Consider the following 26,622-nt stretch of genomic DNA (forward strand, 5'->3'; position numbering starts at 1 on the left):
GAATATCGAAATGTTGGCAAAGTTTAAATTGAAAACATATTTCAAAAACAAAGAAAACGCTTCTAATTCGGATCTCGTGAGCTTGGCAGAAAATGCATAAAGCATAAATAAGCAATTTCCTTCCACGACAAACGCCCAATAGCAAATGGAGGGAGATGAGTTGGAGTGAATTTTTTTTTTTTTGGGAGGGGGAAGGGGGAAGGTGGTATTGCAAACTATTTGCATACCAAAAGTTGTTGGCAACAAGAGCAAAATCATTTTGCACACGAAATGAACAGCGACAAAGACAGAGATGGAGATAGGGTGTGTGACAGAGTGTGATAGAGAAAAAGGTTGGGCAAACTTCAAACATAAATAATGAAATTTCCCCATGTGTGTCTGCATCTGTATCTGTGTCCACTCGCGCGTGTGTGTGTGTGTGTGTGTATGAGTGTCTGTAAGCCATAAAGGCTTTTAATTAGTCCAAGGACACCTGAGCACAAATCCTGCCATGCAAGTGACAGCACAACAGACTGGAGTCCACTCCAAGATGGCACTGGCAAAAGTGGACAGTCGCTGGGTGGGAAAATGTGAAAGTGGGGAAAATATGAGAGTACCAAATGGAAATGGAAAATGGGTAGAGAGAGGCAGGGTAGACGAGAAATGAGTGGCTGCTGTCTGCGTCGCAACATGTTGCAAGCTTCATGGCATTTTTTGCAGACAAACTTTGCGCCTTTGTTTGGTCAACCACACCCGAACACAGCATCCACTGCTGCGCGTGTGTGGTCCTAGTTTAAAAGTAATTTACTTATTTGCATTGCCAAATTGCTTTAGCATACAGCATACTTTCGGTTTCGTCCTCTACGCTCACCGTTCAATTAGCTGGAGTCCCTTTAAGCCGTCTACGCATTAAATATTCAATTCGTGATCAAAGCGAGAGGTCGCCAGACACCTCTGACCCTTGACCCGCTAACCCACTGCAATCCCTTCCGCCGCCAAACAAAAACAAAAAAGAGAAAAACACTCACCACAATCAGCAGCACAAAGTATATCCAATCCCAAAAGCTGTGCGCATCCTGCACGTAATACATTATGTCTGTCCAGCCCTCCAGCGAGATGACCTGCAAATCCAACAAATATTTCACCGTAATTAGCGTGCGCTCTCTGCAGAAATATAAATGTACAAGTATATGCAAAAAAAAAATAATAATAATAATACCAGGTATAAAGTTGAGGCAGATGGCTGGTGTTTTATTGTTCACGGCCCGCCATTGTGGGCCAAAAGGGAACAGTGAAAGAGGAAAAAATGGTTGTGGGCAGAGCAATTAGGATAGCCTTTTGGCCACGGACCACATCACGTATGCGTAATGTGCGGTCTTAAGCGATGAAACGCGAAAAATTCTGCTGTGGCCACCTGATCAAACTTAAACCTATCAAAAAGTTTCCGCTTTTCAATTTACAATAAGCAACTCATGTTAATAGTTAAATAAATTATAATCAAGTTACTCATTTTTCAACAAAAATCGTATTTTAATCGTATTTAAAGTGGTCTATAAATATCGCTGTCATTGAAATTTCTGTTCTGAAGGCCAAAAGATATATCTTCGAGATTTTTTATAATCATGGATTTACTACGTTTTTTTACCAGTGAGGTTACTACATTTTCAACAAAAATCGTACAAAATTCAAATACGAGTTTAACTAATGAATTGCTTAAAGTTAAAGTTAATTTTAAAGTTGTCTATAAAAACCGTAAATAAATGTTGAATAGATTTTCCTAAGAGATTTTTAATAGTCATGCCTATGCTGTACCTAAGTAAAACTATGCTTAATTATATAGCCAATCGATTGAGGTCAACCAGTTAAATAATAAACCCATTTGTATTTAAAGCCTTTTCACGTGTGGCAAAATTCAGTCGAGATTTAACTCCCTGGGGGGCATTAAATATAGACCCCCGCTGAAAACCACCGCGTATAGACCGCGTATAGGTTTCATAGCTTAATGTGCACTTGATTTGGGCTTAATTACATCATTTGACCTGCATATCAATAGATTGGCTTGCGGTGTGCGCCGTGTAATTGGCATATCAATTAAGGCCCGCCCCGGAGGACGAGTGCACTTCAAATGGAGATGGCTGAGGGCTGAAAGCCATCAGTTTTGGCATCAGTTTCGGCACCACCATCAATATCACTGTCACTATTCCCATCACCATCCCTATTGCTATCCCCATCAACACCATACCATGGCGCCGTTCGGTACGGAATGCAAATTGGTGGCGTTTGTTTTGTTAGTTTAGGGAAAGCAGAGCTGGGAGTTTTCCTCGGGGCAGAAGTTGACACCGAATTAGCATACAACAATTTGTTGTTTTTATCGCTGCTCCTCTTCGCCTGTTGCTATTTGTCGAGCAAAGTTACTAACACTAATTGGGTACACATTAAAATATGGTCATACTATTGTAGATTTTAATTGAACATCAAGTAGACTACGTATATTTTAAATAATTTAAAGGTGAAAGAGATCAAATATTAATAGAATGATTGTTTTTCATATGTGGACTGCCCATATCTATACAAATTAAAAATATACAGAAATAGACTAGTTTATTGAATATAAGAATCAATAAATACGTACATTAAAACCATCTTCCCTGTTTTAAGTAATATCTGAACCAATTCCTCTTCACACTTAGCTTAAATTGTGTCTCTAATCAGATTTTTAAAAAGTTATCATGGCTTGTACTTAATAGAGTTTGATTGTTTCTGATCTACAAGTTGGCATCATTATTGATCCGCAATTCTTAGCCAGTATAGGGATAGCACTCACCAGGAATATGGCCACCCAGGCCATGCCGATGTTGTCGAACGAAATCGTGCCCTGAAAGGGATTCTCGCCGCTCTGCTTGCAGGTGGTATAGTACTGGTTCCAATTGACGCAGGACGTGTTCGTCGGCTCATTGAAGTCGGACAGCTTGGCCTCCTCTGCGGATTGCGGATTGCGGGACAGAACCATGAAACGATGGAACGATGAAAACGATGGGAAGATGGGGCGTAAAGTGTATTGTGTGTAATTGTGATTGCTTCGGTGGCTCTGGCTGTCATTAAGCGACAGCGAGAGGGCAATTAAAAATGCCATCAAATTTGATTACAGCACAATTTGCACTTCATTTAGCTTTAAAGTTAATGTAATTGACGTTGACTGGGGAATGGGTATGGATATGGGGATGGGGATGGTAATGGAGGGACTTACCATTGCAGACCATCGAACCGACGCGATAGGGCGGAAAGTTCCCACATAGATGCATCCCCGAATCGTTGGGCGTGGAGCAGATATAGTCCTGATCTTTGGAGAACTCGTAGTACTGCGACAGGCTAGGGGTGCGATGTGTATAGATAATTAGGAGAGTTATGGGTTGTGATTGTCAGATTAGATCGGAAGAACATCCAGCACACAAAGAAACAAAGTGTACGAAAGAGAAGTTCACACCAGAGAGAAGGAGATAGAGATTGAGACGTATAGAGAGAGAGAGAGAGAGAAGGAAGGAGTGAGAGTGAGAGAGATAAAGAGAGAGCACAAAGAGAACAATTAATAATCGTAATCCGTAATCGTAGTTCCATATAAATAATCTTTATGTTCAATGCGTATCGTAAACATTTACATCGAGATTTACGTAGAGAGATGTGTTTAAAATAAAGCAAGTAAATGATATCGATAAGTCAATTTTGAGTTGTGCTGAGTCTCGTGGTTCATCCGCGAGAACATTCAACTAATTAGAGTGATATAGACAATTCCAATTTGAATATACGTGAGGCAAAACAAAAGAGCTAAACAGAACTGAACAGAGTGAGACACGGTTGACTAATGCAAGAGAGAGACAGATATAGGGTGAGCAGGTGATCGTGAGTGAAAGACAGCGATAGCGAGTAGCAAGAGCCAGTTGCGAGAGCGATTAGCAAGAGCAGTTGGCAACAGCTAAAAGCAAAAGCGAGAAGTTAAAGCGAGTAGCGAGCTAAAAGAGAAAGATGCGAGTAGTAGTTCTTCACATAGAGCGATCTAGCTAGCCAAAGAGCGAGAAGCGAGAAATGGTGATTCTTAGTAGAAGCTGGTCACACTGAACACAATTACAGAAGGACACAACTGTACCGGAAGTTGGAGAGTAAGACATAAGCGAGCCACAAAGCGCCAACTTAAAGGCAAGAGGCACAAAAACAAAGTGGTACGGTAAGGGATGTAACAAAAAAAAAGAGGGACGTAAAAAGAAGAAGCGGCAGGTAGCAATGAGGTAGAGGACTACACACTCATAAAAAAAGAAATGAAAACGCCAAAGCAATTTAAATTAAACGCGCAATGTTGCCACAAAATGGCAGACGCGCCGGATACTCGCGACTTCAAAAAATGTCTGCCTCAACCAAGTGTCAACCGTAGAGCGTGTGTTTTTTATTTCATTTTTTGTTTTTTTTTTGTATGTGTGTGTTTTTTCCAGAGTGTTGTCGTATGCGTGTGAAAATAAAATGTGTTTAATATGCACGTGCAAGCACGGCAATGACATTTTGGGGACGAGGGGCAAGCGGCATCGCAAGTGAAGTTTAAAATATTCCCCACTCGCTTTTTCTGTTTCTTTTTTTTTTCTCCCATTTCTTTGCACAGTTCGCAACATTTCGCACGCTCCAATGTATGCTAAACTTTATGAAGTTGTTCATGTACATATGTGTGTAATTGTTGTACTTGATTCGCTTGTGTGTGAGTGTGGGAATACCGCGCGGTAGCGAGAGGAGGCGAATGAAGCAGGGGCAGCTTTAAATACCTTTGCAATAGAAACTGATGATTTTTCCTGTAAAAAGAGTTCAGCTTACAAGAGATACACATACATAAGCGCACACAGACAGCGTGACAGTGTGTGTTTTCGTGTGTGTGTGTGCGGGAAAAGTGTGCCTGTGTGCGTTTCTTGTGTGCTGCTCCGAGTGTGTGTGTGTGTGAGTGTTCCGCTCTACTCTACTAAATACTGAACTGCACTGTGCTCCTCTGTACTGTATTTTGAGTATGTGTTTGTTTGTGTAGCTGTGAGTTTTTGGAGTGTGTATTTGTGGACCCCAAAATGTTGTTTTACTTGGTGAATAAACAAACAAAAATTCAAAAAAAAAAAAAATTGAACAATATGTCGAGGATGTCGACTACAAGATACCCTGCAACGAACCGTTAAGTTCATCCTCTGAGTATCATGGCTTAAACTCTAGGTAATTTAATAAAGATAATACTATTAAGATTTTGAAAAAAAAATTGTTAAAATAAGGTATGCATAATATTTATTTTAATTCACAGATCCCTCATTATGCGCTTAAGGGTGCATCAGGCAATGAGATAGCCCCTCAAGCCAATAAGGTTTTAGCAAACAAGTAAATAGCAGATTAAATAGAGTGAAATTCGATCAAAACTATCGAATCGACAGACAACATTAATTTCCGTGGAATTGAAATAGAATGGATCGTCTATCCCTGTGGCCAAGTACTTTATCCGAGTGAAAGGAGAAATGGTACACGTTTCTGGCTTGTATATATGTTGTTGCTAATTGGAATGCTTGTTATTTCGCTTGTTTGTGTGCTTTTGTGCTTCTCCTTTTGCGAAAAGAGGGTTCCCCAAACATGTCATATATATTTCTGTGTAGAACCCCAAACTATGACGAAAACCAAAGCAGAAAATTGCAAAACGAAACTTAAAATTTGGCAAATGCAACACAAACGAAACGGTTTAGACAAGGGGCTAGCTACCCTCTGACCCCGATTCTAAATATATATGTATATAAGCACATAGGTGTGTGTGGTTAAGTTAGCATTTGAGATCAGGTTCAAGTAGTGCCACATCAAGAACTCTAGACACAAAAAAGAGTGTACATCAAGGGGTTTTGGCTAGGCTAAAAACATAAACGGCAGATGGGACTAAATTAGGTGGCAAATAAAATGTGGTCTCAGACGGGTTAACTAGGGGCTTTTGCGTTTGGTACAGTTGTGTAGGCTGGGAAATAGAGTGAATTTATATAGTGTTTTCGGGCGGGGCAAAAAGGAACAGGATGCTGAGTGGTTGTCTAGTTTATTTTAGTTTAGTTTAGTTTAGTTTAATTGATATTTAGTATAGCTTGGTATTTCGTATATATATGTATATATATTCATATATCTTCAAATATTACTTATACAGAGAGTAAGAGACAGATAAAGAGTTAGCTGGTTAGACGTTAGAAATAAAACAAATCGTATTTCGTATTATCGTATGGCCAAGTATTTGCTAATACAAGTATATAGATATGCACATCTACTAATAGGGTGTGTGGCGACTATCGAAAGTGTGTGGGAGCGTGATGGCTAAATAGAGTACTGTGTTTGTGTGACAGAGAGGGAATTAGGTATTTGGGCAGTGGAGTCTTGTATTCCTTTGTCTGCCCATTTAAAACGTCATGGCCACTGTATTATCCCTTTTTTAACTATGCATTCACAGCATTCTCCACCGAAATAAAAAAAAAGGTACGTTATATACCTTATATAAAACTTGGTCCTTCAATATTTATCGCACGGATTTCTCGTTTTCAAATAAATCGTAGCATACTTTTAGGCAGATTTATTAGTGAATTTGGTTTTGTAGAGAGCAAGTGGCCATAACGCTTGAGGTAGTTAGTGATAAAACACATTTAGATAACGAGCTTTAGCTAAGGAGGGAATGAAATTGGAGTTAGAGTCCACCGATCAGATGAACCCTGGAAATAAAAAGGAGTTGGAAGATGGGAATAGGGAATTTGCAGGCTTGCGCTAGCGAAGATAGAGATAGTTAGAGATAGTTTCTAGAGATACTTAGAGGCAGTTGTGAAGAGTTACATTGATATCAGTATTTATAGACAGAATCTAGTTGTAGACTAGCTAGTAGACGGCTATTAGAATCTGTATTTTGTGTTCACTTGGGGGGTCCTCTGTTGGTGTGTCGGACCGTGTAACAGTGTGTGTTCGTGTGGGAGTGTGTCAGTGTGGGGGTTAAGTTAAGGGGGGAAATAAATCATTTTATCTTACGAGTTAACACGGACTCGAACTCTGTACACTTCAGGTAGCCTGTAAACAAAAAATTTGTTCCCGGTATGATTTTTGTTTTTGTTTCATATTATCTGCTTTTGTTGGTTTTTGATATTAATTTTTGTTTTTTTTTCTAAAAAAAATAACGTAAAACTTTAAAACATAAAGAGATAAGTGGATGTCTGATTTTGGATTTTTCATTTGCTTGGCTGCCAATTCGGATAAAGTTTGTTCTCTTTTGTTTTGGATAAATTTTTTTTTTTTGTTTTGTCATAACTAAATACAAATTGAAGAAACGAAAAAGTGAAAAAGAACATATATGCATATATATATATATCTATACTCTGTTTGCCATTCTCACAGGCTTGTCTTTGTTTGTGAGTGTGCGTGTGAGAGTGTAGGTGTGTGTGTTATGTGTGTATGGGTGTGGGTGTATATACAGCATGACAGCATGACTTCGAGGGCTCACAATATCACAGAAAAGTTGATTGTATGGTACAATTGCTGCCTGTGCGAATGAAATTTGATCATACAAAAGATCCCAAACACAAAATCGAAAAATTCCAACTCAAAAAGGTAGCTGCCCAGAGCAAAAAGCTTTCATAAATGTATTACAAAAAAAAATGGAATGGGCTCAAAACCTGCACTCGAAAAGTCAGTAAATCAAATCAAAAATATTTGAAAATATCCTCAACTGTGCATTTTCCAGTTGCACATAATTATGTAGAATAAATATGGTAAGCAAAAGTCGGAGGCAAAATCAAAATTTATTTTGCAATAAAGAAACAATTTATATAGCTGGGGATGCGAAAGCAAACAATAAACAAGAAAACCGAGGAAAACAAAGCTGATGTATGAAGTTTCTTGAGAAAGGCGCTCAGCGTCCTAAAAAATTCCGTTGCCTACTTTAAAGGGCTGCACTGTCTATGTGTGGGTAAGTCCTTCTTTTTGTCTCGGTGTGTGTTTGTGTGTGTGTGTGATTGAGGGTGAGAGAGCACGCGTGTCCTTTCTGTTCTGCATGTGACGTTATAAAGCCGCCGAGGCACAAACACAGACGCAAACACAATGCCAATGATAAATGATTGTTTTGGCAAAGTTTAAAATCTTTTGTCAGCTGCCAACGAGAGAGCACAGTGGCGAAAAAACACTTGAAAATTACTCCATAAGAAAACACTATATATATTTTAACTATTAGGTATAATTTGTAATACTTTGTAATTATACTGGTATTTGACCAACGAACTTAAATTTGTTGATTATAAGCCCAAATAATATAAAATTATTAACAAATGGTAGTCAGGTATGAGAATTTGAACGTTACAAATTTATCTACAAAAACCCATAAATTGGCTGAAAATTTAAAACTTAAAGTTCCAAAAGGCAAGCTGACAACTAACAATTTGAACTTTATTGTTTAATTGGAAAGGGATTATAAAACTTTGATTTAATAAAAAAAACATTTATTTGTTAATGATTAATAGACAATTAGACTGTTTACTTTAAGAAATCGCATTTCAAAAGCTTAAATAAAAACATCAAGTGTTGAAAAGGTTTAGAACTCTGTGTTTTTAAAAAGTGCACTCTTTCTTCAATAAAAATGATTTAAAAAATGCCTATTTTCTTGGAGAAAAATTAAGAGAATCCGCTCTTCTCAGTATGTTTTTGATTCTACTCTACTAGTCTTTGACTATTTATTAATTCAGTAGGTAAGCCGCTTCTAAAAACCCACTGTGCGGTCTCTTTTCGGCTTCTTCCTGCTGTCACGACCACAAGACGGCTGTTTTTCGGGCGCCACAAGCGGGCCAACCGGCAGGCTCAAGGAACGGACTTTATCAAATGGACGATGGCGGTGGTGGTAGAGCTGGCAGCCCTTTGGTTTCGAATGCAAATTGGTGGGACACTGATGCAGCGGCTTCAGCGGGATCTAAACTGTTTTTTTTGCCTGTTTTTGTTGTGTTGGTTAAGGCGTTTATGACGTTGTTTGTGTGGTATATGTGCTTGTGTCTGGCGGCTAAGGCTAAACAAAAACCAAAAGCTAAGCCATGGAACGAACCAAAAAAAAAAAGCCAACAGCGGGAGGATTGAGAAAGCAGCAGCCAGGCAGTTGTGAAAGACTCGGCTCAAAGTCTGGGCTCGATTTTGAGATGGCGCGGAAAAAACGAAACGCAAGAAAAACACAAAACCAAAACACTTAAAGCGAACGAAAAACTTCGAATCGGAACACACGAAACGAGTATAATATATATAAATTTATATATATATATATATATATGTACAGCATACATATATGCCTAGGAATATGTATATGATAAATGTGCCTAGGTATGTACGATAATGTATGAGACCCGGAGGCGCCGGCAGACAGAGGCCCATATATTTCCAATACAACCTGGTATTTTCTTTTTTTTTTTTTTTTTGCTTGAGAGCGTCGGTGGCATCCGAATGGCTACTTACGTGAGGGGATAGACTGTGCCGGTGGGCGTGTCCAAGCTGCAGCGCTGGTGCAGGATACCCTCCCACAGCTGGACTCCGATGATCCCGAAAATGAAGAACACAAAGAAGCAGAGCAGCAGGACATTGCCCAACATGGGTAGGGTGTCCAGCAGGAGCATCACCAGTATTCGCATGCCTAAAGGGGGGGTAACGAGTGTGAAAAGAGCGAGGGGTGGGGGAGTGTGGCTTGTATGTTTTCGACTTACTGGGTATTCGATTGATGGCCCGCAGGGGACGCAGCACACGAATCGTTCGGATGGCAGTCAGATTCAGGTTCTCCACATGCATCACATACTCCAGCAGACCCGCCAGCACGATAAAGAAGTCCAGGCGATTCCACGAGTCCGCCAGGTAGGTATTCTTGCCGCACATGCCCATGGCCACCATCTTGATGGTCATCTCCAGGGCAAAGAAAGCAAAGATGATGTCGTCGAAGATCTGGAAAGAGATTTCCGTTTTGGCATTGCTCAAGTGGGCTTACAAAAAGGGGGTAATGTTTTGAGGAACGATTTTCTTAAAACTGACTTCAACCTTTGATATATTTTTATTTAATATTCTTTTCTTTTTAATACGAAGCTAGTCAATCTCACTTCCAGTATATATATTAAAAAAAATTCCGTAACTTGTAATAAAAAATGGCTCCAATAAGTTATTGGATACGATTAAAGGTAAAAAAAAAGCTCATCAATTGGTAAAAAATCCCCGCCTTACAATTTTGTTTCCCTTAATTTAAGAAGGAATGAGATATGGAGAAATAAGTGCAAAAAAATGAAGTTGATAGGACTCTTCAATTAGATTGTCTTGCTTGTTGAATCACCTCATCTTGTTGAGATATTTATTATCCAAGTTTTTAGTTTTCGTAGACCTCTAATCAACTTTTTAAGAAATTATTTATTTTCTTATATTTGTTTCTGCTCGATTCTTAATCTGCGCTAAATTTAAACTACATTTTCTACCGCACCTTAAATCCCATTCGATTAATGGCCCAAACCCAACGAACTAACGAGAGTTGATCAAATTAAAATTAGCAAACCCTCTTTTAGGGGGTGGCAAGGGCACATCAGGCATCACACACATGCACATCGAAATGAGTGAGCTTTGGCGACATCGTCATCGTCATCATCAGCATTATCATCATCCTCCTCGTAGTCGTCATCTTTTTCTTGTGCCCCGTGCAACGTCTTGTGTCAAGTAATTTGGGTTCTTTAAGGGATGGGGATGGTAAACCCCCCTTGGCTGCGGCGGAAACGGGGGCGGTGGTAACGCCCACTTATGTCACTGACTGCGACTGTGGCTGTCGTTGTCATTTTGACTTTGTGCTGTGTGCCAATTTGGCGATGCCTTCTCTTGTCTTTTCTTGTCTTGTCTGGTCCGTCCTGCCTTTTCATCCACCTCCAGGCTTACTTCCCAAACTCCTTGTCCTTGCGAATATCTCGTCGCTAGTCTTGGTCCCCAGCTTTTTTCGGGGGGTCCTGGCCCCGGCTGTCGTGTTACTTTACACTTGGCTGCGCCCGAAAATGTCGCCCGACTTACATATGTATGTATCATTTACAAACATTTTCGCACGTTGAGCTCGGCATTTTCTCTATGCTCTGTAATTGCCCCACTGAACACCCCTCCAACCAAAAAAAAAAAAAAACAGAACTCTGCGGTGGTGCCGCCTAATGAGCCGAAGTGCTTCGTTGGGTGTCATCAGTGCGGCAGCCAGGAAGTGAGCCAAAAAATTGCTTAAATAAATGGCATTTAATGTGACACCGATGCTGACAGGCCCACCTGGGGAGCAAGGACATCATCCTTTGAAGAAAGAGAGAGCCCCAACAATGCCAGCAGTCCTGCAGTCCCTTCATTTTTCACATCATTTTTTCTATCAAATTAGCCTTAAGCCCCTGGGTTGGATCCATAATTATGTCAATTATAAATATATGGCTGAGACAGGGAAGTGTTGAGATGGATTTGTTGTTTTCATGCCAAAGATTATTTAAAAATGTTATCAATATTAAAAAAAATTGTTTCAATAGTAAACTCAAAACGAAGAAATTTAAGTTATTTCAAACAACTTGTAATGTAGATACTTGTTGCCTTGAAATATTAACTTTAATTTAGTTATGTATGCTATGTATCTATTCCACTGCCCTTAATACACACTGATGTATGTATAAACTCATTTTAGGCTTATTTATTATATTATTAAGATAGGATAATTCTTAAAATTCGTTTAAAAATATGCCAGCATATTTAATTTTATTTAATTTAGTATTTTATTTATCTACTCTATTATTTCTCAGTCCTGTCCATTAAATCTACGTTTTGTTAAGAAATATCATTAATTTGCTGACTAACTGTGATAGAACTTTTAACGAGGGTAGTGTTGAGGTGTTTTGGGGCTTTGATTACTCACCTGAAGGATCTTGCAGCGGTTCGTGACACAGGCGTCGTCCACGCAGGGCTGATACATTCCGAGGGTGATGCAGTTGAGCAGGATGACCAGGATGGAGACGCGCTCGAACCATGTGAAGGCCACCAAATGGAGTCGAGTCCAAAGCTAAGTTAAGGGACCAAACCAAAGGCAAAGGCAATAGCAAAACCAAAAAACAAAAACAAGGGGCAAAGTCGTACTTTGTAGTCGTTGCCCACTTTTGTGCGCTGATTGAAGGCGAAACAAGTCGAGCGAAAGAAGCGGGCTGGCGGGCTGACGCAAGGGGGCGTGGTGGATAACAACTTGCAGTTGCCTCTAATGCGCACTCAAGTGCTTGTCAACTTGGCTGCCAACCACCCACATTTACCACCCATCATCCTACAACCCCGCCATGCCCCCCCTCCTGCGGTCTCGTTTGGTATGCTCTCGGTTTTGGTTTTTGGGGTTGGAGGCTTGGGGCTCTTGGCTTGTGGATTCCCAGTCTCCAGCTCACCAGCTCTGCAACTCTGCAGCTATACAGCTATACAGCTCTACGGCACTACAGCTATACAGCTATCTAGCCAGCCAAATGCAGCAAATTGATGACAGTTGGCAGTCAGCTCATAACACTCGATCCAAATGCGTTCGTTTGGCCAAACAAGGACATGCAGGACCGCAGCTGAATGCAACATTGTAAAATTCTAGTTTTATACATTTCATGTTGGTTTGTGTTCTTAAAGTTTATCACTCATACGCAATGTGGCCTCTACTTAAGCAGTTGAGAAATGCAAATTCAACTCAGGATAATACAGAGCCAAGACAAAGGGTCTTAAAGTATATTACTCATACGCAGTGTGACTTATCTCACAATGTTGAAGCATAGCTTAACTTTCGAGAATTTGTAGAGAAAACAATTTAGATTTTAACGTAGCCACAATATGGCAAGTTGAAAAGCCATAAGGCAAACAAGAAATATGTGCAAAGCTTTTACGCAATTTAATCGCTCATACGCAGTGTTGTGTGCGATTGCATGGAATTTAAAGGAATGACATGCATACGCAGTGTTGTCATATTCTACTGTATACAGAAAACTTTTCAAGACATTTTTAGGATTCAAGACTAGCAATAATTATTGCTATAATTATAAGGTACAACATTTTTTGAGACCATAAGGACAAAAAAAACGGAAGGGAAAAATCTTGTACCAAAACTTATACACCTTGAGGCTTAAGGAATGTACGATTTCAAGTTTGGGTCTAACATCAAATGGGACTTAATCGACTGCTCCACTGGCTCTAGACTTTTCTCACCAAGTCCGTACTGCCAATGCGATCCACTCGTCATTTTCGCCACTTGTCGCCTAAAAGCCTCGCTGCTGCATTTTCCTTTTTTTTTTGCGCCTGAGGCCCAAAAACCAAAGGGAAAAAACTGGAAAACACAAACACTCGCACAAGGCCAACTTGGCAAGTTGGCAAAGGGGGAATTTCGAGCTGGCTTAATGCACGGCCAAATGAGCGCCAAGGACTCATTCTTTCCACGGAGCAATTAAGAATCGAGAACACACGCGCAAAATGGCAAAAATGTTTACGCTATTAACGCACAATTAAAGATAAAACGTGGCGCACAATGGTCTGGCCAGAAAAACACATAATATCCCTCGGATGGTGGTGGTAAACGGACGAGGGGCAAGCGGACAAGGGGACGAAAAGCTGCCACAAAAAAGGGCAATTCATTAGGAGGCGAAAGGAGATTGGAGCATATGTATGCAGGTTGAGGGTCAGAGAATCGGGTCACTTTTGGATTCAGTTCAGTTCAGTTCAGTTTGGTTCGGTTCGGTTCGGTTGTGTCCGCGCGGCCGTGTCATAAAAACAAATGTGAACAGGCCGCCGCCAGACGGCACAAAAGGGGTGGCTCCAAAAGTGGGCGGTGGGCGGTGAATCACGCCCACTCTCCCGCCTGGATAAATACTGCAGCAGCACAAATATGCGACAGCAGTGGCAGCAAAATCGACCCTGGCGCATTCATTTCATTCAGCTGCCTCCAAAGAGGCAGGTGTATAGGGATGCCAAAAATATATCGCGATATATAAATATTATATTAAGTTGATTTTTTTGCCACACATTTTACCTTTATACTTTGAAGCAAAAAGCTTTACTGCAAAAATTTAAGAAACAATTTTCAAAGGTGTATATCGATAACTTATCAATGCTTCTTTCTATTAAATCGATAATTGTTTTACTTTATTTTTCCCATCACATCTATTTTTAATTAGCTGTTTTTAAAAAACGTAGTTGAGATAACTAAACTCAGTATTAATTTATAATATTTGGAGCCCAAGTTTCCTAAATCAGAGCAAACTATATTTATTTCGATATATCATATCGGTCGTTTTCCGACTTTCCCAAATTCATCCCTATTCAGGTACAAATGGGCGGTAAGGTCGGAACCCCGGGTTTGCGCGCATTATTTTTGATTTGGCAAAAGCGATGGCCCCCAAACCAACAGTAAACAAATTAAGTCGAGCGTAAAGTCGGCCAGCGGAAAGGGGGCGGTGCCATTAAAGGGGCGTGACGGTTGGGGAGTCCGGGGCTGGGCGGTACGAGAAAATGGCGAATGGGGACGCATGCAAGCGTGCAGAAATCGCAACAAATTAAAAGAGCCGCAAACAAAAGCGAGAGCCCCGAAAGCAAAAGCCGAATAAGATGACTGAACATGCCAAATTGGGGGCGGGGCTGCAGGAGAATGCTGAATGGCAAATAACGAATAACGAAAGCGTGAATGAGAATGAGAATGGGAATGAGGCAAACGAAACATGAAAAACAAACATTTAAAAAAGAAAATGCCAAAAAGTAAAAGTGAAAATCTTCAGATAAATTGGCTTCAACAAGGAGCAAGTTTTCTCAATAGAAGCGATCAATTTAATTGGTTCTATGACAACGGAAGGCTATTGAAAGCATTGACAACTCATCTGCATGTTGATATGCATGTAAAACGAAAAAGTTTCAAGGTTTATTTGGAAACTTGAAGATACTTTGCTAGAACTTATTTATTTCGTTGAATAAATTGCCTAATTTTGACACGAATACAGGCAGCATGGTCTCACAATTATAAGGCCACATCTCAAAAATGCCCCAAAGTACGTTATTTGATTGTCTCCTTTTTGAGGATTAACCGGCGGCGGAAATTAACAATTCCCACTGAAGAACATGGCGACCTGTTGTCTGTCCATCAACCGAGTCCTTACTTTCCGCTTTTTTTTTTTTTTTTGGCAGGACGAGAGGCGCTTGTGTATACAATGCACGTACTCTGTGGCGGTCAGCGAGGCTAATGGCCAAGGGCCAGGAGGGATGGGAATCTACACCACACCACCCACCCCCACTTTTAGCTCTCTGTCATAATTAGTTATGGGCGTGGCAATGGTTTCATATTATCCAAGGAGCGAGTCCAGCCCTTCCCCTCACAACCCATGCTAATGATGCCTGCGTGTCCGAATAGCCGTGAATGTGTGGCTCTAATGGCGACCGCACAAGGATGCAGCCAGCTGGTGATGGCGATGCTTCCTCTGCTAGTAACCTTGTGATCCCCAAAAAAAACCCGACACTCGACTTGCCACTCTTGAGCTGCATATGTTGCACGTGCCACCGCGCACATTTCACGTTAAAAGCGCCGTAAAATGAAGGAGACAACTTTCCCCGGAACTGCCCGAAAATCCATCGTCTTTATATGAGAGATGTGATAAAAGTTGCATTGCTAATTTGGGTTGAAAAGTTGCAAAGACGAATGGATGCCGCAAAATGCCAATGTCAATGTACAGAAAGAAAAAAAATATTTTAAGAATTTGTATTAATGATTACGTTCCATGAAGTCTCTTCCACTATTTTAATCTACTCAATAATAAAATATGTAGTGTGACCTTGTCTGCCAAATGGTCAAAGCTAAGTAATGTGACCATGCAGTACCCAATCTGTTAAAAATTAGTTTGTTTTGCCAATAAATAATCTAGAGTTTATCTCTCTTGCCTTAAGTTAAGCTTATACCATATAATGCTCGACTTGATATTGATGGGACTAAGGCTCTAACTGATAAGTTTTCTCTGTGTGCCATTAGGTTACGCTTTTCAGGGTGACTCATTCCATTGAAGAATATCGATGGGGCAAAAACAGGAAAGGAGTGTATGCCATCCGATATTGATACGCAAGGCCAGCTGGCGACACTGCGGCGGCTTTAACTTTTTGGCAAATGGCACCGCTGACCTCAGCTGCAGCCAAAGGCACGTCTGGGTCACCAAAGACACGAGCGAGGCGAGACGAGCGTCGCCAGCGGAAGTGGCATCGGAAACGGAAGTGGAAGTGGCTGTGGAATCGAAGGAAGTGGCGTTAGCGCAAGGAAGCTTAACTTAAATTAGTTTAGCCAAAGCTAAGTTTTGATTGCTTCTCGTCGACTGATCGAAATGCAAGCAGGACAAACTTGCACCGCAACTGAGCCACAAAATCACTTTTGGCTTACAGCTCAACTCAACCGCACCCTCGATATAATAATTGTCGCTGGGGGAGGCATCGCAACGTAAACTTTGACAATAAAATCCATAAAATGTCAGCAAGATATAGAAACAATACAATGGTGGGAGGGCAGCGGAAGGGATGTCTCTCGATGTCGCTCGATGGCGCTCGATGGCTGGAAAGCGCGAACAATGGGGCAAATCAAAATTTATGGCTTACAATTAAGTGGCAAGTATCGGGAGAGCGATTATGTACTTGCGGCGCAAAGAAAACGATTGGGGGCTGTGGCATATCAAGTGGGTAATCGCAGACATCAGCGTGGCTTTCGGGCTAAAAATAAATTCACTCTACACCAACGACATTCACGGGAATGACACCGGAGAACCGGGACTTGACGTTCTAAACTCAATTATCATAATTTACTCAGCCCAACGAACGAACCACGGGCATAAATAAATATCAACGTCAGTCAATTTTAATTTCGCTCCAAGTGAAATGTGAAATGTGCGCCGCCAAGTATGCAAAGCGATTTTTCATGCACATGTGGCACTTTGAGAAGCCAGAGAAAATGGAGAATGAGGAACAGACGGAGCAGAAGAAGGAGAAACACTCCCGGAAAAACAACATTGAATCGCCAGGGTTGTCATCTTCATCCGTGTATCCCATATCCAACATCCCACATCCCATATCCCACTGATTGGCGCACATTATCCCCCAGAAAATGGATGGGCATGCGGCAAATATGAAAACAAGTCGGCAGCGGAAGGATCCGGCAACTGGGACTGGGGGACATACATCCATATCCACTGGTTCCGTCTCTCAATGATGATGCCCATTCAGATATTTATTATTTATGTCCAGCGAACTCGCATACACACACACGCAGTACCTTTTGCAACTGCTGACACTGTGGCATGAATATTGCAACAGGCAGCTACAAAAAAAAAACTCAAGAACACATCGAACATGGGATGCCCACTTTTCAGAGAAGACTAAACATAAGCTTCAAATATTTGGTTTAGCTAACATTTGTTTAGCTTAAAAAGCTCCGCTGTTGTTTAAGAACAATAGTCTATAATAGGCATAAAAAAGTTCAGGCTTTTGCATTATGATCTAAAAATTTTCAAAATTTCAAAAAATTTAATAAAAAAAAAATTTCAATAATAAAATAATAATAATAACAAAATTAATAATAAATAACAAAAATTTTAATAATAAAAAAAATGTAAATACCAAAAAAATTGCTCAACCAAACAAAAAAAAACATAGACACAGTTTTAATAATTGGGCATCCTTGAAAATAATTTCACACCATCGAAATGTGTTCAACCTGTACCGAATCGTTTAGGCCCATTAAACAAAAAAAAAAAACTACAGCAAAAAGAAAAGGAAAAAAAGGGAGAAAAATCAATAGGCTCACAACGCACATCCTGTGAAATGTGTGACAAGGACACTCCAGCATACACCCAGGGGTAAATTGGCAGCGAAGGACAATGGCAATTAGGGCCCACCACACTCCCTCTTTCTCACTCTCACTCTACCTCACCCTCTCTCTCCCTATCTCTCTGTGTTTTTGTGTTTGTGCAAAGGATATGGATTGGTGATGAGCATCAGGCACCAGTTGCGTGGCCGGGTGTACTGCGTCAGTGCCTTCATGGAGATCTCGGGGAATCCCGGATAGGGAAGATTCGGTTCGCCGGACGAACTGGACGAGCTGGAGGACGAGGTGTGCGAGGAGTCGCCATCGTCGGAGCTGCAGCTACCGTTGCAACTGGAGGCAGTCGAGGAGCTGACCGCTCCGCCGCCCCTAGACCTTCCGGCGGCGGCATTGGCAGCATCACTCATCGAGGAGGCTCCACTGTGCCGACGTCCCGTTCGCCGACGTGGCTCCTGCCGCTCTCGACGATCCTGGCGATCCTGTCGATCATGGCGATCATGACGATCATGACGATCCTGTCGATCATGGCGTTCAGAGCGATCCTGACGATGGTGGCGATCCTTTCCCTGATAGCGACGCCTGCTACTGCCATCTCTTTCCGAGCCCGAGGCATTCGATGTCTGGCGATGCGATGACCTTTGACCGCTGCTGCTCCCCGCTATTGTCGCTGGATTCCCGGATGACTTGGCATTGGCATTGGCATTGGCACTGGAGGAACTGGTTTTCCGCAACCTTTGGCTACCCCGCCGATGGCCACTCGCTGAAGCACCGGAAACGGATACATTGCTGCCACCAGCGCCACCGCCCCCATCGACGATCACCGTCATGGGCGGCTCTTCGTTGGAATGCATTTGACTTAATCTGTTGGTGCTGCTGCTGATGTTGCTGCTAATGTGGCCGGTGTTGCTGGTGTTGCTGTTGCCAATGTTGATGGTGTTGCTGTTGCAGCCTTCTGTTGCTGCTGCCACGCGACGTCGCTGGCCATTCCTAGCTGCTGATGTTGCTGCTGCTGCTGCTGCCGCTGATGTTGCTGCTACTGATGTTGCTGATTGAGTTGCTGTTGCCGCTGCTGCCGCTGGCTGTGGCAGCATTTTCCGGGTGGCCAACTAAGCAACTCTGGTCATTCCATCTTCCTGCCGATTGCTGAAAATGAAAATGATGGAGAGCAGGCGATTAGGACAGTCATTAAAATGAAATATAAAATTATAACCGCAACCTCAGCTTACACCGACAAAATTATTTATGTTCTACTGTCAAATTAAAATAAAACAGCAAAATCAGCTTTTACCAAAAAAATTAAGACTAAAATCTGTTTCTTTTTTTCAAAACTAGAATAAATTTTTTTTTTTAATTTAATTCAAAAGCCATTAAAGATTGTCAAAAAAATATAAAAATTGCTTGTGAAATTAATGAAAAAAAAAATGTAGCTTAAATCACTTAAATCGGAACCTACCCTATAAAGCATTAAAATCTCTTAAATTTAAAAAGTGAAGTAGGTACCTATTTATTATACTTTAATCTTTGAGCATAAAACTTAATCAGCTATATCTGCGCTAATCTCTTTATAAATCTAATTGGAAATATTAGCAATGGATTAAATGCATTAAAATATATTTAAGCATCGAGTACTAATACAATTTGCTATCTTAATGAGCTCATTTGAACTCCATTTTGGTGCCGACAATTTTGTTCTTGTGTACGTGCAAAGATTCGGGAATTGATTTTTAATGCGATACTTGGCGTCACTAACCCACCCTTAAAAACTCAACCCCCAACCACCGAACCACTCAACCACTCAACCTCTCACCCACATAACGAAGCCAAAAACATAATTTATACGCACGTGCGTTGTTTTTTGTGTGTGTATGTATTTGTGTGTGTGTGGAGTACGTAAAAATAATGAGAAACACATTTTGTGCGTATAGACAAGAAACGTAGCATACATTTCGGGGGAGACCCTTGTACGTAGGTGTGCGCTCAATCATTAATTACGGCTCGTGTGTGTCTGTGTGTGTGTGAGTGTTGCTTGGGGTGAGCACCTCCAAACACATTAACGTGCCAAAAAGTGCTTCGTTGTGGTTTTCCCCCCCAAACACACAAACTTGCAATTGTGTGAAAATTGGTTCATTGACAGGCTGCCAAAGAAATACCACAAAGGGAATACACAGACGGCTCCTTTCAAAAGCTATTGAGATGTTTGTGCGGATCTATGGAATCGATTGAGCATACAATAAGCACACTGCCTTATTAAGCTTATCAAACAATTTATCAGCTCGCAGATAAACTAGAAACAAACATCATCGGTTTGTCTGGTAGTCCTTACTTGAATGTTGTAAGTTTTGATGTCATAATTTTATCAAAAAAAGTAAAATAAAATATTTATTATTTCAGATATTTTATGTATATTTATAAAGCTTAAAAACAATATGGCCTTAACAGGAAATAAAGATATATATGGTGTAATTTTGATATTTGTTAAAATATTTTTGTTTTGCTCTTAAAGAATTTTTCAATTGAAGTTTTTCCTTCACCATTTAAGCTTTAAAATATGTCTAAAATAAATTCAAATTTAGTAAAGTATACTAGGGTTTCAATGGGAAATCCCTTGAAAAGTTTTCAAATTCAATAAGTCCAATATGAATCATTGTGAATACCTAATGTTATATTTCCGACTTTATGTCTATCTATAGAGCCCATCAATCTTCACTTTGTCAGTTCGATTATTTATGATTTGGCTGGACACGTGTACAGCTGTTGTTGTTATTGTTATGGTTATTTGTAGGTGGACCTGAAGACTAGAAATCAAAATAATTAATCGTTGGCTGGCGCCGCCATTTGTTTATCAGCCGGAAACGGAAGTCAGCGCCAAAGGACAAACAATAGCGAACACACACTCACACACTTACACACGCATTCACGCACACGCACACGCACATGAACGTGACAATACAAAAGTTAGCATATTATTTGGAAAATGTTAAGCAGGCTTAGGGAGACAGGAATATATACAAATACTTGTGTATACACAAGGACAACTATTGTAGGGAACGCAAAATGTAAGCGCCTTGTACAAAAGCACAAGCACCCATGTAAACTCATATATGAATATTTTGCTCATGTGTTAGTATCTGTTTGTGTGCCCTACACAGATATACATAATTAAACACAAACAGCGCGGCGGGAAAGGCAACTTTGGTGTTGATATTAGTCAAAGGGGGAGTGAAAATACAAACACAGCAAACAACCAAACAACTCACATCACACAGTATACAACAAGCAACGGGATCAATGTGACATTCAAACATGCCAGATATTAACGCGATAAAAATTTGAAATGGGTCAACAGAGCGCAACATGAATTTATGTTGTAAGTGGACTCAATTTGTAGATATATATCGTCATAAACGGTTTACCAAACGAGCGGGTTTATTGCGGATTTGCCAGCCATTGTATATTATTGCGTCGATAACGAATTGCAAAGGGTTTTGAAAAGTATTCAAGGGGCCAAAGTAATTTGTCAAATGAAATAATTGGAAACCAGCAAATTGGCAAATATCATAGCAATATAGCACGAAATTGAACTCCATAACCAATATTTTAGTGAGTTTTTACATCCAAAAAGGTTTGTTAAATTAAGTTGGTTTTTATGAAAGTAAAAATAGTGAAAAATAGTTTTTTTTTCTCTTAAGTTCTGTATACTCTTCAAAATAAATAAACTCAAGCAAATAGAATTCCAATTCCACTGTGCATTGTGTTGTCTTGTACGTTTTTTCACTTAACACCAACCAATTTGTTATTTACCCATAGTTGTGTGTTAGTTTCGCCCCCTTTTTTTCGCTGGAGGGTTAATGTAAACAACAGCCAGGACAACTCACTCTTCAAACTGTCGGTGCCATGAAAATATGCAAATAAATTGTCGCTTATGTGGCAAGATATTTGCACAGTTCTCCACATGGCCCGAAGTTTTTTTTTTTTGCGGCTGTCGGAGAATCTGCGGATATATAATTCACTTTTAAATGCAAAATCAAGCCGCTGTCATTGATAGCTGTCTCTGGAGGAGAAGGCAAAAATAAAACGGCAAAGGGAAAAGGGAAATGGAGGTGGTGGCACGAAACAAGCATACGTAGTGTGGTACACACGTTGGCAAATAAATCAGAGGCTGCGCGCCTCGATGTCGCCCAATGGAATGAAGATCCTTTTTTTCAGTTTCATTTTATTTTTTTTGAGCTCATAGGGGTCGTCCTTTCTCGAGCCGAAGATTTATGCTCACCGCCTGCTTTATGAGGCAGCGCCTGTCAGGGAAAGTCGTCGACATTAGCATAAAACTGGGGGCAAAAAAAAAAAATAAATAAATAAAACAAAAAAATGTTTGCCACTTTGGCGGGGAGTGGGCACTTTGCGAAGAACACAACTTAACTTTCAGTTATCTATCAATGCTCATTCCGATTGCCATTCCATTAGGCAATGGTCAGTAGGGCTTTTCCTCGGCCCTTTTCTTTTCCTTGATTTTTCACTGATTTTTCCCGATTTTCCCCGAATGCTGGCCACTGCTGTATTTAACATTAATATTTATGATTGCTCATCTGTGTATAAATCGATTCTCGGTCTCGCTTTCGCTTTTGCCGCTTTCATTGCTTGCTTATTGCGCTGATTTTATTATTATTTTTATTTGGCTTGACTGGCATAAAAAGCAGTCGAAGAAGAAAACTCATTTTCATGTTCAGCAGCTGTCAAAAACACAGAGCAAGCAGACAGATATATAATATATATATATATATATATATATATACATATATATACCTGCTTGAGCTCAAGTTTTTCTGTTTCCATTTGATTTTCCAATTCGAGTGGGCCCGCTTTTCACCGCGTTTCTTACTTTTCTTGCTTTTCAGCTTCATTGAGCGCATTTGTGATGCTCTCGCTTCTCGTCTCGTTTTTTATTTTGTTTTGATTGCCTGGGCCAGGGATTTGAGCTTTACTTTCCTTTACTTTCATTCTTTTCATTCACAGCCGCAACACGTTGCTTATTGTTGCTTTAAATACGCAGACATAAAATTCATATTTTTATGCGTCACTTTTTATTGGTCATGAATGGCGGCCACTGAGCCGAAGTCGGCATAATCCTGAATCCTGTAAAACCCAGAATCCCGAATCCGGAATCCACCTGGCGCAGTCAGTTGAGCATAGCCGTAAATTTGCCAGTAAAGCATCCAAAGTATCTTTTCAGCTATACTATACTATATACGAATTACACATATCCGCTTTTCCCCATTTGGCAGTTCGATAAATTCTGTACTTTTTTATTTGCAACTTTTACGTAATACGGTTAATGGAATCTGTTGATGTCAGAGTGTATGTGTGTGTGTGTATGCCTGTACCTTATTCATTATTCGATAAATATTCAGCATGTGAGCGAAATGCACGTCTTGAGTTTCAATTGGGGGCTGAGGGCCACGCAATTCAATTTGGTAATGGAAGACATAATCGATGAAATCGATTTATGACCGAGTGTATCGAGTTTAGCACATACCTGTGAGTAAGTCGATCAATTAATCGATTGTTTCGATTGTTCACATGTTTAAGTCTGTGTCATCAATTTTAAAGCTGAATATATCTCTTATTTATAAATATGTTGTTTAAATTATATAAATCTGATTAACCATTTAAAACACACATAAAAATCATGTACGATAAATTTCTATTAATTTATTAATCTGACGTTAAACATTTCTCTTTTTTTGTTTTATATTAATAATGATTGTTGTTACTGTTTGGCAAACCATTTAAACATTTATTTTTATTGATACTTAAACATTATGCCCATTTCATCATTATAATTTTCCTCGTTAGCTTTCGTAAATGCCACATAAAATACACTCCTCATTTGGTTTACGTTCGTAATTATCGCCAGAATTTGGCAGCGGCATTTTTCGTTTTAATCAAAAAAAATTGCCCTTAAATTCTTAAGCTTATCAGTATGGTTATGCATTATATGAAATGGCCTCCCATGTGAATTGAACAATCATTATCGAGAAATGCTTTTAATGGAATTGCTGCAATTGAATTCAACGCTCAACGATTGCCGACGACTTAATTCGATCACTTCAGTGGAAATTCGACCCCGAATCGAATTAAATGTTCTTCTTGTTTGATTTTATTGACTTTTAACCGCATTTCCTCATGCTGCTGCCACAAGCAGTTGCAAAATTTCAGTTGCAAATTATTGCGCATACGCCGCGTGGGCCCTGCGTTTAATCAACATTTTTGGCGTCTCGCTTTTAAGTAATGAGAACGTCGATGGCGCCTTCATCTCCGCCTCATTGGCAGCGCCAGCATCTGTTAAATAATACAAGAAAGGAAAAGCGGAAAAGGTGAAAATCAGGGAGAAATGCCAAGGAAATGGAAGTCATTCAAGGCTGCGGCCATGTCGCATCGATATTGTAAATTACTTTTGCTGCGCTCTATATCTGACATTGAGAAATCCTTCGCAACAAAAAAAAAGGTAAAAACAAAAAAGCAATCCTTTTGCTCTGGGTGAAATCACGGAATTATACTGATTTAATGCTTCTGGGGAATACCAAACTAATCGCCGCCTAGTCGAGCACACCACACAAATATGTGTATGTACTATAGCCTAGCGTATAACGAAACTGATACAGATATAAATATCAGGGGCAAACGGGACCAAACACCCCATGAATTTTTATGCAAATTCTTTTCGGGTTCAACTTGTTGAGCCAAAGGGATGCCATAAGCTTTTCTCTCTTTATTTTTATATTTTTTTTAAGGGGTGCGTTTGTGTTTGTGAAAAGTGTGCTTAAAATGGAGGGGAGAGAAAAGACAGAATTTTCACAAATTAAACAAATAAGACAACAAGGGACAAACAAAGCTCTAATTCGATTTGAGCTGAAAAATCCCCTCTCCACCACCGACGGGAAATTTTCGGAAATGACAACGACATGTAAATACTTTTGCCCGCACCCCCACAGCAGAAAAAAAAAACAAAAGCAAACAAAACACATCTGAAATACACAAAATACAAAAACGCCACCAAAATAAAAGTAAAACGAATTTTTGGTTGTTGACAAAAAGCCAGAGGCTGGGTGCCTGGGCAAAAGTTTTCTTCGTCCTCCCAAATCGAAAAGCACACGAATGAATTTTCATTCAATTATCTTGACTCTCCAGTTGGTTTGGTTCGGTTTGGTTTGGCTTGGTTCGGTTCGGTTTTGTTTTGTTTGCTTGTTTTTTTCCGTCTGGGGAATGAAACTAGCAGGATGAACAGGACCAAAAGGACGAGCAGGAAGCCAAAGGCCGAGCACGTTGAGGCCATTGTCTTGGCTGCGAATTCATAGCCGCTCTGTTTCAATTTTCGGCCAGCCAAGGTCCTGTCTCCATCCTCGTCCCCAGCCTTTTTATCTCCGTGTGCGAGTATCCTGTGCCCGGTGCCCGATGCTGTGTGCCATAAAATTTCATTTTATCAAACAATGAAAACGTGTCGGCTCGCACTCAAGGTACACATACTGGTACATACAGAAAAAAACAAGGAATTTCAATTTAATATAGGCTCTTACCAAAACTCAAAATCGTTAAAAATATTTAATTTACTTAAATATTTCTTACTTTATTGAGTTAAGCAATTAACATCTAATTTGTACTAGAACTCTTTAAGAAATAACTCTTTGATATTATTTGGCCAAATCAATAAAATCTAATTAAGTTTGTATTACCCAACCAAACGAAACTATTTAATGAAGCAAGGATTTACTAAGCTTGCCATTTTCAAGTATTTTTAAATCTTTTAAATCTTTAAATCTTCGTTTTTAAAAAAAGAGATAGAACATTAAAAGTAACCCAGTGAATTAAATTTGACACATTTTCCCACAGTGTACTTATGCCACAGAGCACTGGGCCGTAATGTCTTTAAAATGGAGTACTCGTATCTTGCGGGCCCCGTGAAGTTTGTTAAGGAAATCATCTGTATCTGTCCTACGGCAGTTAATGGTGCGATCTGTGTGGCGACACTTGTCTCCGGGGTGACTCACCCCTGACCCTTGACCCCTGACTCCTGACTTCTGACTTCTGACCATCCAAGTCCACAACCGATTCCACTTCTATTTCGCCAAACAATTTATTTCCACCGTTTATGACCCGGCCGGCCGTCTGTTCTTGATAATTTTCAATTAAACTTGGCCTGCGTCGCCGCTTGTCGCGTATTTTCGCCATTGTCTCTTCTGTCGGTTGACGCAATTTTTGGTTTTTAATTGGTCGTCATCAGGTCAGCATCAACCTTTGAAATTGCCAAATAATTTACTTGGTCTGTTGATTAGGCCGGAAAAATCGAGGCAGTGGTGCTGGGCGGTGGTGGTTGTAAAAAACTTGCCTAATTGCCCCGTCTCGCGGGAGTAGAAAGTGCCAAGGCAAAAGTTTTCCGCCGCTCGTAAAAAGAAATGTTTGGGCAAATGAAAAGGCGGCGAGAAAATGCGGCAGTTAAATTCCCAAATTGAGTCGAATGAATAAGTAATTGGGTGCACAATGCGGTTGCAAAATGGTGGGATAGGAGTAGTAAATGAAAACTCCAGCTAAATGCAGATTGAATTTTCTATTTCTAGTCTACAACAGTCTCTTTTTATGAAACAAAATTTTAAAGCGACAAAATACGATTTTTTTTAATACTTAAAAATTGGGAAAGCAATTAAAATCGCTTTTATGTATTAAAACTTAAAAAAAAGGTCTTTAAATTTTCAATCGATAATAAATTTAATTTTCGCAAA

The 26,622-nt window shown here is 40.1% G+C and overlaps 1 protein-coding gene across 9 annotated transcripts in view; it reads right to left on the reverse strand.

The window, feature by feature from the left end:
- Positions 1-26,622, reverse strand: part of LOC108140784 (voltage-dependent T-type calcium channel subunit alpha-1G) — a 90,556-nt gene that overhangs the window by 26,754 nt on the left and 37,180 nt on the right. For 5 of the 9 annotated variants that reach the window (XM_041708032.1, XM_041708035.1, XM_041708037.1 and 2 more), the window contains exons 4-11: positions 18,008-18,994; positions 11,918-12,029; positions 9,726-9,957; positions 9,481-9,655; positions 7,027-7,065; positions 3,227-3,348; positions 2,804-2,958; positions 1,008-1,100 (exon numbers count right to left, since the gene is read on the reverse strand). In XM_041708032.1, the coding sequence (XP_041563966.1) occupies positions 1,008-1,100; positions 2,804-2,958; positions 3,227-3,348; positions 7,027-7,065; positions 9,481-9,655; positions 9,726-9,957; positions 11,918-12,029; positions 18,008-18,942 (1,863 nt within the window). In that variant the 5' untranslated portion in view covers positions 18,943-18,994. The remainder of the gene's footprint in view (positions 1-1,007; positions 1,101-2,803; positions 2,959-3,226; positions 3,349-7,026; positions 7,066-9,480; positions 9,656-9,725; positions 9,958-11,917; positions 12,030-18,007; positions 18,995-26,622) is intronic. The other 4 variants (XM_041708040.1, XM_041708042.1, XM_041708038.1 and 1 more) reach the window with 1 other exon arrangement.

The sequence above is a fragment of the Drosophila elegans genome, unplaced genomic scaffold (genome assembly GCF_018152505.1).
Source record: "Drosophila elegans isolate 14027-0461.03 unplaced genomic scaffold, ASM1815250v1 contig_149, whole genome shotgun sequence".
In the NCBI taxonomy this organism is placed as follows: domain Eukaryota; kingdom Metazoa; phylum Arthropoda; class Insecta; order Diptera; family Drosophilidae; genus Drosophila; species Drosophila elegans.